This window comes from Cynoglossus semilaevis, chromosome 16 (assembly GCF_000523025.1).
Source record: "Cynoglossus semilaevis isolate Cse_v1.0 chromosome 16, Cse_v1.0, whole genome shotgun sequence".
Taxonomy (NCBI): domain Eukaryota; kingdom Metazoa; phylum Chordata; class Actinopteri; order Pleuronectiformes; family Cynoglossidae; genus Cynoglossus; species Cynoglossus semilaevis.
In genome coordinates, this window is record NC_024322.1 from 298,898 (window position 1) to 312,990 (window position 14,093).

Below are 14,093 nucleotides of genomic sequence, written 5' to 3' on the forward strand. Positions count from 1 at the left end.
GTTACAAGGAGCAGAGGTGGTGAAGGTGCAGGAGTTTAGGAACTTAGGATCAACTGTTCAGAGCAGAGGAGACTGTGGAAGAGAGATATATGGATGCAGTGAGCGAGGACATGCAGATAGTTGGAGTCAGAGTAGAAGATGCAGAGAACAGGACAATATGGAAATCAATGATTTGCTGTGGCAACCCCTGAAAAAAGGGTCAAAGCCGAAAGAAAAAGAAGAAGAAGTATCCCAGCAGGATTTAAATCCTTAATAAATGATGTACTTGTTTTTTTATTTCCAAATAAGCTATGTGTGTAAATATATGAAAGTGAAATCTATCTATCTTGTATTTTGACCAAACTCCATATAAAGATATATAGCTGCCATAGCTATCTTAGTTCAGATCTCCACCAGGCATGTAAAGGTAGAGAAGAACAATTTCCGAAACATCAGTGCAATAAAAAGCCCATTAAAAAGGCGCATTAAACAATATATAAAGAGCTTTTCTATGAGTTCACGAAATCCCTGCGTTTTACCTTCATTAAATCACCTGAAAACAAAGCTAAGTATTTGTAAACATACAGCTTTGGTTTAACGTGTATACAACATATTATACAAACCAAATGGCTTCCAGCTACAGTCCATGTGTGTGCGGTGAGAAGGTAAAGCAGCATACTGACTGCCAATGACAACTGTAGGCTGTTCAAGGACCAATGAACAGTTCTTATGCAGTTCACTCTGTAAACAAAAATGGTTTAGTTAAAACCCCACAAAATGTTCAGGGCAGCTGGCACAATAGTGGATCTAGGTTAAATTTGGGGTTTTGATTATCGCATTTTTAGAAATGTCTGATGAACTGGGATGCTAACACTGTTCATTTCCTATTTGACAACGCCGAATGGTGCCTAATAAAGAGCACTTGTTACTTGCAATTGGTTTGAAATTTAAATGTTGTACCTTTGAGACATAAGACAGCTTTGTTTACAGTTACGTTAAGTTTAATATGTTCTATTTACAAGTCTGCATTTAAAACCTGTTGTTTATGGTGAAGAGGAAAAAATAAAGTATATTTGTATTTTGTAGCACTGTTAAGCCATTTTCAGTATTTAAGAGTAGATAAGTGAGGGATGCTGGTATGCCTAAACAGCTTGAAAGCTGGCTCTGAATAGTTGGATTTGAGTTGGAGAAAATAATACAGTTGAAAAAAAACGCTAACCTGTGAGATCTGTCTGTGAACAGGAAAAAAAACGCTGCTAACCTGTGAGATCTGTCTGTGAACAACAGACATCACCATAAATTGATAAATTAAGCACTTTACTAATTATCTATTAGTCTGTCTATTGCTCTAGTTAGCGGGAGAACCATACCTTAACAATGCTAATTGGCTTCCTGGAGAGGTGAAAACTGGTGTAGAGCAAGAAGGTGAGGACAAAGGTCAAAGCTTTATACCTGTCAACCATAAACAAAAGAGAATATATGGATTTGTTAGTGATCAAAGATGAAATTAACACCAAAGTCCAACAATTCTACTGCCTCTCATTCTGTAAAAAAATGTTTGTTTTGGGTTTTTTTTTTTTTTTTTCTGGATAGGTCATCGGGCAGCAGTTGACTTAAATTAACTCTCTGTTAATTTTAATCAAATCAAAATGTTGATGGTATAAACACTCATATATAGCATCAATAGCTTGTTTTACATGTTGGGAATGGAGGTTTTGAAGATAATATTCATCTTTGGAGCCCCAGCCCTTTGGGCATTCTTGATAACGTGGTGTATAACATTCCGTATAGTGAAGAGTGCATGGACCTGTACATTGGGGAGACCAAACCAACGCTACACAAACACATGGCGGTACCACAGGCACTTAGTAATACTAAGAGCTACTTGTTTGATATAGATTTCCGGGAACAATGTAATAATAATTACAGTGGGGCTTCAAGATACAGGTTTAATCCTTTCCACAACAGCACTAGTATGTCGATCCGGTCGTATCTCCATTGCATTTTCCTCATTTAAACCCCCCCCGATAAATTCATTCCAGACCCCCAGAAATATACTATTAATTAATTTAACCCCCCCCCATTTAAACATAAAAAAAACAACAAATATACTGATAATATAAAATAATAACAGTTAAGAAAACATTTTATTTTATTGTTATAAAAATGGGTAAAATAACCCATAGAGGGACAGTGAGCAAGACAGCACTCAGGAGAATGACTGGGAGTGAAGACTCGATTTAGATGACAGAAAGAGAGAGAGAGAGAGAGAGAGACAGAGAGAGAGGGAAATAAAATGAGCAGTACAATGACCCAGCAAGGGACAGTGAGTGTGACAGTGTCGTAAAACTCTTTTTATTTTTACTCGTATCATGAAGAAAATCTTACAAAAGTTGCTTACTCGTGACTTTAAAAACTCGGGTATTTCGGGTAGCACCTATCTTGAAGCCTCACTGTAGTTCTGGTGCATACTGCAGTAGACACTGTTTTAACCATCGTCATTACGCCCATTTGAATATCACTGCAAGTGTAACTGATTCAAAAAAGTAACAGTAACAGTACAATTTCTCACAGTACAGTAACAGTACAATTTCTCACCCTCTTGTTGACTAGTTTTTTTTTTAACATACCCTGCGTGCACCTTAGGTAGTCCATGTGGGCTACCGCGTTGGTGACCCCTGATTTATGTGTTGTAATTGAGTCGTTGGAGCCACTTTAGTTGCTCTGGGTCTTTATAACCCCCATAATCCTTCAAGATGGTCTCCTTTCCTCTCCTAATGTCAGGCAGCAGTGACAGCACCAGCTGTGTGTTATCCTGTGTTTTGTTTGTTGAGCAGCAGCAGAGTACACAATCCTGTTTGCTTTGTTATTCATTTCCTCATTTTTATCAGGAGATTCGCCTGACACCTGTCTTTAGTTTGATTAGTTTCTTTTATTTCCAGGCAGGATTATGCCATGAAGATATATTTGGTTGCTTGTCTCTGAAGCTAAACAAAACAAAAACCGCCTTTGACATCCGAGATGTGCGTGGCTGGCATTGTTCGTGATTGAAAAAGGTAGTGAGCACAAATGTATGTCACCTGGAGGTTTTCCCTAACCCTTGGGTGTAACATTCAGTGCACTGAACTGCCACATTTCAATGGTCCAATTACACATTACATACTGTATGACAAGCTAGGCACTGGCCTGCAGTACGACTTTAAACCACATACAAACAAGGCTTAAAAATATAATTAACCTGGTGTTTAAAATTCTTACTGGACAAGTACTTGCTCCATTAGAGGACTCTTTAAGGACAAAGAAAACAGAAAAGGTCAACAGAAATGTCTATTTAGATCCATTCAGGAAAAGCACCTCTGAACAGATATATATTTTTATATCCAGCATCCCAAAACTAGAATACAATATCAAACTGAAATAGGCAATCCGCTTATCCTCAGTTTATTTATCAAACGTCAACAAATCATTGTTTACCAGCAGCAGCAGCTTAGGCAAAAAGTTAGTTTAGTATCCAACAGCACACTGTTGCGAGAAAGAAGCACCACTCCATCATAAGTAAAACCCTCGCAAACGAGTGAATAAAGCACTTAATTTCTGATTCCAATATCAACCATTATATACAGCCGTTTAGGTTAAAGGCAGAGGACACATTTCGTTTTCACTTTCACTTTCAGTTTCACTTCAAAACCTTTGTTTAAGTTACATCATCTGGGCCAAACCCAGACATTGCGTTATCAGCATTTTTGTTATCTGAGGAAAAAACGATAATGATTCTTACGGATATTACATGATTAAGCTCATATCGGCTGATATTATTGGTTGGCAGATATTATCGGACATCCCTAGGAATAGGTATCAGTCTAGGTATCATGGTGTAAAAATAGCAATACCTGAACCGACCAATGAGTAGAAAAATGTGTATGTGTAGGCTTGAAATTTTGGGCGTATTTTTTCTGTTTTTCTGTAATTTCTCAACAAGCTCAACATTGTGCAACCCTTATCAATTTAAATAAAAATAAAACAAGAGCATCAACTGTCTTTGCGAGTGTGTGTTGTATTGAAAGGCTGAATGTGCACACCATATAATCCGGACTATAAGTCGCACTTTTTTTTTTCATCCTTTGGCTGGGCTTGCTATTGCTTATTATGCTCAGGTGCGACTTATACTGTATATTAAAATATATAATTTCACATGTGTCTCATTTTCTCACTGACAGTCTCTTCACACTTGGGCTGTGCAACTTGTACTCAGGTCCGACTTATAGTCCAGAAAAAACAGTATAAATGTTCAGGGGTTTGTTTTTTGTTTTTTTTTGTCCTGTGTCGGGATGAACCAGCAAATCTACTGTCTTTGTACTGTTACAATAATGTACTAGGTAGGCCTGATTAATATTTCATATTGCTCGTAAAGAAATTCATCAGGAAATGCCAGTGGTTCAGTGTGTTGTTCTCAAAGAAGTTGTTTATTCTTGCTCCTTTAAGGTTCAACAAACAATTAAACTAACATCTAAACTTTAACCCTTTCATGCATGACGGTTACTACAGTGGACAGCTATTAAAATGTCATTTTCTATGATAAGATTAGGTTTTTTATATGCAACACTGCCATCAAAACCTATTCTTATCAGAAAATGACATTTTAATAGCTGTCCACTGTAGTAACCGTCATGCATGAAAGGGTTAATGAAAGTAGAGTCAATCACTAAACAACTTTATCTAGTCTCATTAGTTACAGGACACTACAGGACCCAGATTCACTGCATTCTTAATAAATGGTGACACAATCTCTGAATGAGTAGCACAGAGAAATCGAGTTGAAAGAGAGCCACGTTTGTAGTAACAAAAAAAAAGTCTGGCTTCAGACTCAACATACCTCACTAACCCACTAAATTTGCTTTGCCGTACACACAGCGGCCTCTGAAATAAACAGACTAATTGATTAGTTCCATTTACTGCTCCGCAATGACATATAGAGCTTGATGTCTACTTGTCACTGAACACATGTTTTTGACATGTCTCAGTGAGCGTGAGCGTCTCTTGCCGTGTCTAGCTCCTGACCAGGGATGGCAGTCAACAGAGACCCTGGTCCCCTGGCTATGTCTGATAGATTAGATTATATTAGATTAGATTAGATTAGATTAGATTAGATTAGATTAGATTAGATTAGATTAGATTAGATTAGATTAGATTAGATTAGATTAGATTAGATTAGATTATAGATAGATAGATAGATAGATAGATAGGTGGGTGGATGGATAGATAGATAGATAGATAGATAGATAGATAGATAGATAGATAGATAGATAGATAGATAGATAGATAGATAGATAGATAGATAGATAGACGGACGGACAGATGGATGGATAGATGGATAGATAGATGGATAGATACATAGATCTTTATTAACTAGAGTCTGCTGATAACTTGAGGTGACAGTCGTTGTTCACTCACTGTTTTTGTACGTACCCATTTTTATATGGTCTAGTGGTTAGTTTTCACCCAGGCGGCCCGGGTTCAATTTCCCAGCTTGGGATCAATAAAGTATGACTAGCTATTAACATGACACTTTCTAAATCTGTAATTTGGAGGTTCATCTGGAACTTTATTGGAGTGAAGGAAATCATTTTTGGCTAACTACATACTGTAGCGTAAAACCTGCAAAGGTTCATCAAGGTTCAAAAAGAAGAAGAGTACTCAGCACAAGTATTTAATGCAAACATGAAAAGGCAACCTCTTCCCTCTGTTTGAGAGCTAGTTAAGGCAGAGGCCCCCACTCCAGTAACAACAGCGAGCTAGCTGTTTGAGAGCTAGTTAAGGCAGAGGCCCCCACTCCAGTAACAACAGCTGATTATGACAAATTGACATCAGGTGAAGTTTTTGAAGAAGAAAGGAGTTTGGATGCAAAACATGTTTAGGTTAAACAAAGTCCTTAAGAACACTGGGAAATTAATTTAGATTAATTTAATTAGATTAGTTTAATGGTTCAAAAATAAGGATCGGTTACACAGAGAATATCCATTAAAGCTTGTGTTCTGTAAGCAAGAATGGGTTGTGGCTCAAATACTGTATTGACACTATTGAGAAAAATGACTGTGAATTCAAAAACATTTCTCACCGTAAGAAAAAAAAAAGTTTGCCTATAACCATTAATAGTTAACAAAAGTGTAGGTGGTATTGTATTAAAACCAACATACTTCCTACAAGCCATTTAGTCCTATGTCTACATAGAAAACATGGTTTCTCCTAACAAGTTTTATTAAGTACCAGAGACCAGACCTTATAAAAAAAACCCTCTTCCAAAACAGAAATTACACAAATAGAAAATACTAGTATGTTTGACACCCCTGTTCTACAGTGTAATTTGTACCACATAGAAATATGTTTAATTAATTAATTAATAATTTCTATGGCTGCTAAATTGAGTTAGTAAAATTGTATTGTTGCCAGTCACATATTATTTGAATTTATATTTGTTAATTATTTGCTCATTAATTAGTTATGTATTTTTGTGGTAAAATAAATAAAAATGACTCTTTTCCCATAACTTCAGGTTATTTTCTTATTTTTGAAGAAAACTCTTTATTTGTGCAAATCTTGTATTACAATCACAAATTGTAAAGATATATATAATATGTAGTGCGACCTAAAATGAGTTTGGGCAAAAGTCAAATTAGTCATGTTTCGTAAATTGTAAAGATATATAATATGTAATGCGACCTAAAATGAGTTTGGGCAAAAGCACGCCTGCGTATAGCAATGTTGGTTGATATCAGAATTAGAAATCAAGTGCCACAACACAACACAACTATAATGCTTGACCCCTCTTACATTGAATTGTAGTTAGCATGACTATGAACATGATCTCCACCTCTCGAAAAGTTTTGCTTTCATTTGGTAATCATAACGTCATTGAAAACAAGTTTGTTTTTTTTTTTGTCCTTGGGCAATATCAAAGAATCTTACCAGAATTGAAAAGGAAATAGTGAATTTATATATATATATATATATAAAACACAAGCATAACTGTTTTGTATTTAAATTAGATTTCCACCACATATGATCATCAAATCATTTTCACTTTTCATATAAAAATCAGACAAAAATTAGGTTTCCTTATTTTGCAAATGTTGTGCAATTAAGAATTATAAACTTTTCCGTGAATTGATCAAATCAGCCTTTATCTTGTTTACTGTGTGGGCCCGGTTGTATAAACTGATAGCTGTTTGCATTGTAAAAGGTGCAGCGTTGCCTCTCATATTTTATTGGAGATCAAAGTTTAGTACACTCCTATAGTGTGCACTGCTGCACTCATCAGAGAACAAGAGCAACACACGAGAAAGGCAAAAGGCACAATCATTTTTAAAACTTTTTTTTAGATTACCCTATTTTTCCAGACTATGTCACACTTTTTTTTCATCCTTTGGCTGAGTTTGCAATTTATACTCAGGTGGGACTTATATATTAAAATATATAATTTCACATGTCTGTTTTATCAAGAGAGCTCTCTAGGCTTGTGTACCAGTATCTGCTACTCCTGTACCATGTTATTTTCACACTGACAGCCACTGGAGGGCACTCTCCCTCGCTGGTGCAACTTATTCTCTGGAGCGACTTATATATGGGTGTTTTTTTTTTTTATGACTTATATATGTTTTTTTCATTATACATTTTTTGGCTGGTGCGACTTGTACTCCGGAGTGACATAATCCAGAATGTTGAATTGAATCCCTACTTCAAATATTACAATATTATCTATAGATTATAAAACAATTTAACCTAGCTAATAAGGTAATACGTTATTTTTGACTACAAGTAGTGGGATTTTGTCACAAATGCAGCAAGGTTTTCATGGGTGAGCAGACAGGTTCTAGTGTTGTCACCCTATGAAAAAAAATTGACCGGATTTTGTGTTTCTCGCCATGTTTACATATTGAGAAGACCAAGGAAAAAACAGAAACATGAAGGTGAATGAGTGACGAGACAGGAAATTCACTAGAAACAGACAAATGACAAGAGTGTGCATCTAATGCTGCTCAATTAATCTAATGGCAATCGCGATTTACATAACAGCATGAAAAACTGCAATTTGGGATCCAGTGTAAACAAAATGTGGAGCCACATCAACCCGGCTTTTACAGCAGACAGGAATTACCAACATTGACACGGAAGAGGAACATGAAGGCTGAGTTGGTTGCGAGAAAAAAAAAAAATGCAACTTCTGTTGTAAGGTGATAAGCACGGCGATGCTGAACAGCAAGACATGCTGTGTAAAGCATTCAAAGCTAAAGTTTCTGCGTCCAGAAGTCGCGTAATGATCCACACACTGGACAGGAGAAATAAGCTACCCTCGCGGAGCTCTACAACAAACGCTGTAGCGAGGTACAAGCTAAAATGACTTGGAGTTAAAAAAGCCGCAGCCTCCAAACACGGTATTTCCCCCAGGACCACACGAAAAGAAAACACTGCATCAGGCCTGAAGGAGGCTTTCGCAGCAAGGAACGTGAGGTTACCTTCACTATAGACAACACTAGTAATGTCATAAAGGCTGCGGAGCAACAAACATCAGTTCTTACATCTCAAATGAGCTATGAGTTGTACACGAATACAACTTTCTCTGAAATGTGTCAATCACACCAAACGCAATATAATTAGTATACATTCTTTTTTAAATGATCAAGTTGTTTCTCCATATTCTCTCTTTCTAAAAGGGTACAGCTACCACCACAAATGAATATTTTGTATTCTCTTATTGTTCTGATTGTACAAAGTCCTCACAGAAATGATTATTATTTATTTTACCAAGTGGTTCTTGGAAAGTTTACCAAAATACTTGCCATTGCATTTCATCGCCATTATTTCTAAAAAAATATAACCTTACTTTCAAACTTTTATTTATTTTTTGATATTAAGTGATAAATAAAAACAGTATGTAAACTTCAGGTTTTGTTTTTGGGTTTTTTTTTTGGTCATATTTGAATGGTTTGAGTTGAGAAATATACAAAATATAGTTTTTCTCTATGTTTTCCTTGATATTCAAGCAAGTAGACTCATGACATCATTCGTTTATATCGTAATTCCAATTCGCAATATTGTCCACAATAATCACACATTTTCATCAAATGGTGCAGCATTAGTTTAACTCATTATTTATTCATGATACGTGTCCTAAACGTCTGTCGAAATCCAGGGATTCACCACAGTATGAAGTAAAAAAAAAAAACAAAAAACAAAAACAATAAAAATCGATCATCTAAACTCCCAAAACATTTAGGCTTATATCAGAGAGAAGCTAATATGGAAGATTTAAAGAAATATGTCCTACTTACAAAGACGGGTTCAGAGACACATCACTCACAACTCACCACTGGTTCTTGTTGAAGGAAACTAGCAGATGTATCCCAGGTGGAACAGGAGCCATAACACAGGACAGTCTATGTGAGCTGAGTCGGCTGATTGCATATATGCAGAAATAGGGAAGACCTCCTTTGGAGAAAGTTGCTCAGATGAAGAGGCTATAAAGATGACACTGGAGACAGAGGAAAGAGATTGGAATCTGGAAAAAAAGTAACCAGGAAAAACAAAAAAAAGTGCAGTATTAGGCAACTTATACATTAATTAATTGCTTGTAGTGTTATTGATTCTTCATTTATCCTTGATTTTTTTTTTGCATTTTTTTCTTCGTACCTAACTGACTTTTTTTGTTTTTTGCTAACATTGTAAAGTGTATAACTGTGCATATCATATAAAAGCCCTTTTACAGTGTATAACTGTGCATATCATATAAAAAGGAGGGCTGCAAATTTAAATAATCACTTACCGAAGAATGAATGCATTAAAAAAAAAAAAAAAATCAAGCAATTAACGCACATTATTTTTACACAGCAAATTTGGTGCGTACGCTCCATACTGTGGAGTGTAAAAACAAACAGAAGCTGAAACACGGATCTGTTCCTGTCATACCAGTAATACCGCTGCACCAGATGTGTTAACTAGGTGTGGGAAAACCTTTTGAGTCACAGGCCACGATTGCCCTAAAATTGATTGAGGGAGCGGCGGGTTGGGAGCAGATAGATGAAGCATTCGTCTGAACTAAGGTAAATGACATGTAATGACATGCATAAAGGCTAAAATGCTAGAATGATGTTAGCATAACCTATGCCATTCATTGGGGGAAATGTAGGTCTTGCAGGGTAAAGGCGGAAGTATAATGATAATATAAATAAATTATATAATTTTGATCTAAGTTTGGCGTGCCAGATTAAGAAGGTGAACGGGCCGCATCCCGACCACAGGCCTTAGTTTGCTCATGTCTGTGTTAAACCAATGTGTCAGTCGCTGGAAGACTCAGAGCGGGTCAGTCTGTCATCGGACATCCGATTCAGATATTGTATTTAGCTTGAACTCTGAAGCTAACTCTAACAATGATCGCCCTCCTGCGCCGCCTCAAATTTCGAATTCAGATCGAATTTTTTTTTTTACCTTTTTTTTTTGCGGAGCGGACATGAAAACTGAAAAGCATTTCCCATTTCTGTTTTCTTGTTAGTTGTGTTACAGAATAAGCAGTGTTGAAGAATAACATGAAAATTTGGATGATTGATTATTAATACTCTTTTTGAGTCAAAAAAGTGCAGGTATATTCTGAAAAGGAAAAAGCATTCTGCTGGTGGCAGTGAGGCAATGAGATAATTAATATAATATATTGTATCTTTATAAATGAATTACTACTAGATCGTTCTTTGCTTTGGTTGTTTATTTTGCTTTTAACATCTTCCTTAATCCTGTTCTATACACACATCATACTATTACATAATATTTACTCAACACTCCTTAACTAATTGAGTAAACAAAAAAAATTTGTTCAAACACAACGACAAGTTGCTGGAGCCAAAAAGTTCTTGAGAGATTGATCTCTTTTATTTTATTTTAAAACAAATCATTCTTATTGGAAGGTGGGGGGCGGGGGGGGTGCGATGAGTCGATTTTTATGGACTGAATGGAAGTTTAAACACATAAGATTTTTCTTCAGATGATAATATTGACCGCATCCACTAACAGTGATACGACCTGCGTTAAAATATCTGGAATTAATGAAAGCGAAAAAGAAAATTAAAAACAGAAAACTTTAATCGCCTTTTTTTCAGCTTCCTACTTTTTAAGCATCGCTTGTACTCGCATTCTGCCGCTTAGTGTCGCTCTTTGTAGTTTATCTGGGTTTACTCCTTTCTTTTTCCATTGTTTTGCTCTATCTTATACTTTTTTTTTTTTTTTTTTTTACAAACGTGCCTTTTTTTTATACATCCTGACTGACACCGCCCTCTTATGTTATAGCCATAAGAAAACCGAAGAAATACCATCAATATCAGAAATCTCTATAACGACAAGTGCGAAAAACAATAACGTACTTTCTTCGTGTCAGTCTCAGGTGGACAGGTGGACATCGACACAGCCCTGCTCTTTCCTCCGGCGACACACAAACACTCACATTCTCAAGTCGCTAAACGGTTCACTTACTCCAACTCAAAGGTGGAAGGACGGTCAGTGGCTTCAGCGGCTCGGCGACATGTCCTGTTCACTTCCTTGTAGAAAGACGAAAGGCAAATGAGTGTCCTGTCATACCATACGCGCGTTGCTCTGACGTCATTCGCCCGACTCCATGTGAGTAGATATATAGGATAGATAGATATAATGGTAAATTGCCACACACTCATATGGCAAGCCGTTTTAACATTTAAACGCTAAGTTTGACTATTAACATTGTTGATATACACAATGTCTTTCCGACTGGGCATAATTACATTTTGGACAGTGAGAATTGTCATGTGAGATATCTGTAACGTAATTTTGACTTGACGGAACGACAGTTAGAGATATCTGCAATTCGGTTTTAACGTTTCGTTAAAAGGGCTTGCCACACACACACACAACACTAAACTTGATTTAGTTGTTATTTAAGATTTAATTAAAGAACTACAACTAAACTATGACTATCCCAAACTCCAGTTTGAGATATCTACAACATAATTTTGACTAGTCAAAGCGTATTTTTAAGATATCTGAAAAGACGCATGTAGATGTTTTGAATTGAGATGAATTAAAGATATCTTGAACTTGAGTTATGACTAGTCAGAACCAAATTGTAGATATCTCAAACCGGACTTACAGATATCTATAATTCGGTAGCAAATATCTGTAATCTACGTTGTGGATATCCACAATTGAATTGTGAATATGTGTAATTATGAAAACCATACAAATGAATGGCAAATGTGTCGTAATTTTCACTGGGAAGAATGCTGTTGTGGATGTCTAAAATGATAAATTACAGATAGGATGAATGTTTTTGCGGATATCCGAAATTTTCTTTTTGACTGGGCAAAACTGAGTTAGAGATATCTGCAATACATATCCAGCTTAGCTTTTTAATGTTGAAACGTTTGTCATAAAACTCAAGGTCCTTTGACGTCATTTTATGTGGCCTACCAGAGTTTAATATGGTGTGGTTGCCAGAAAGTAAAAGTCAACAATACAGAGGCTAGATTTTGTACAAAAAAAGAGAAAAAACAAAATAGCTCTAGCTACGTACATTTCTAAACCAATTACTAAAAACTATTTTTTATCTCTTATTTCTAAATGTGTGTGAAACACTTTTATTTTGTTGTATTTGAGTAAACACCTCTCACCAATACATCTATTATTGCGTGTGTACCAGTCAGGGACGATGGACTTTGTTCTGTGATGAGAATTTCTGAATGTTGTAGACTATAAATGCCTGGGTGTTTACCTGCGAATACCCTCAGATGTTTTTATTATTCAGTGGAGGCAATAAGGCTGAAAAAGACTGAACACTTCTGGAAGTCTTCTCTCCCATCAGGCATTACACCAGTGGCGTCAAACATACAGCCAACAGCCCAAAATCGGCCTGTTAGGGTGTTCAATCCAGACTGCTTGATGAATTTTGAATTTTTTTTTGTGTGTAAAATTATACGTATTTCATTCAATATGAGTGAGTAATAATAAATATCTAATATACTTGTACTTGTTAGCATGAAAATAAAGGGGAAAAACATATGGGGGACTTATTGTTATCTATTGTTAATTATGTTATGATTGTACTGCTGCAGCCCACTTAACATCATAATTAAGTTGTATGCGGACCGTGAACCAAAATGAGTTTGATACCCCTGCGTTACACTGTCTGATGCACATAACGTATAGTACCCTGTCGTAAATTGCAATTTTGCCTCTGAGCAATTCAACTATATATTCAATTTTTATTCTAATTATTATGGAGCTATAAGAGTATAATAAGGAATAAACACAAACAAACAAGGATTCACAGATGTACTTTGAAAATTCACAAATGCATTTGAATAAATGTATAAAAAGAATAAATATACAAACAAGGATTCACAAATCTTTGATTGGCGGCAAACGAGACATCTGATTAGCTGCTGATGGGCCCCATGTAGAAAAAATGCATTTGTGTATCTGGTTACGGCCAGACGAGTCATGCATGTTAGACAATTCACAAATGTATTTTATGAAACTAACAAGTATCTTCACATGCATATATTTTTGAATTTCCAAAATTTGTAAATACTCCAAATGCGTTTGTGAATTTTCAAAATACATTTGTGAATCCCTGTTTATGTATTTATTGTTTTTATACATTTGTAAATATTCCAAATGCATTTGTGAATTTTCAAAATACATTTGTAAATCCTTGTTTGTGTATTTATTCTTTTTGAGGCTGTTGCTCCATAAAAATTTGAAAGCCGTTCTTTCAAAGCAAATTTAAAGAGCCACTGTCTCATCTTATCTAAAACCTTAGCCGAACTTGATCATATCAAGATATCAAAGGCCAGTCTTCTAACTATTTCCAATGCCAAAAACACATATACAAAACAAAAGTGTACATGGGCGTCCATCACATAGACTCCAAGCTGAGCAAAATAACTATTTTTAAGATTAAAAAAAGAAAAGAGAAAACACAAAACGGTTACACATGAGCTACTCAAAGATCAACCTTGTAAACTATAATTAGTTTGTAAGATTTAATGCTTTTAAATGCTTATGCAGAATGTTTATATCAATACATCTACCATACATCTACA

General features: G+C 35.7%; 2 protein-coding genes across 12 annotated transcripts in view; one reads left to right on the top strand and one right to left on the bottom strand.

Annotated features, from left to right (window-relative positions):
* The window catches only part of slc37a1 (solute carrier family 37 member 1), a 33,673-nt gene extending 22,054 nt beyond the window's left edge, over positions 1–11,619 (bottom strand). For 3 of the 7 annotated variants that reach the window (XM_008327783.3, XM_025063785.1, XM_025063786.1), the window contains exons 1-4: positions 11,491–11,612; positions 9,342–9,532; positions 1,350–1,431; positions 603–720 (exon numbers count right to left, since the gene is read on the bottom strand). In XM_008327783.3, the coding sequence (XP_008326005.1) occupies positions 603–720; positions 1,350–1,431; positions 9,342–9,397 (256 nt within the window). In that variant the 5' untranslated portion in view covers positions 9,398–9,532; positions 11,491–11,612. Of the gene's footprint in view, positions 1–602; positions 721–1,349; positions 1,432–9,341; positions 9,533–11,381 lie in introns of those variants that run through there. The other 4 variants (XM_008327785.3, XM_017039866.2, XM_008327784.3 and 1 more) reach the window with 4 other exon arrangements.
* The window catches only part of rrp1 (ribosomal RNA processing 1), a 21,274-nt gene continuing 18,689 nt past the window's right edge, over positions 11,509–14,093 (top strand). For all 5 annotated transcript variants that reach the window (XM_008327781.3, XM_008327777.3, XM_025063784.1 and 2 more), the window contains exon 1: positions 11,509–11,634. In XM_008327781.3, coding sequence (XP_008326003.1) covers positions 11,633–11,634 — 2 coding nt within the window. In that variant the 5' untranslated portion in view covers positions 11,509–11,632. The remainder of the gene's footprint in view (positions 11,635–14,093) is intronic.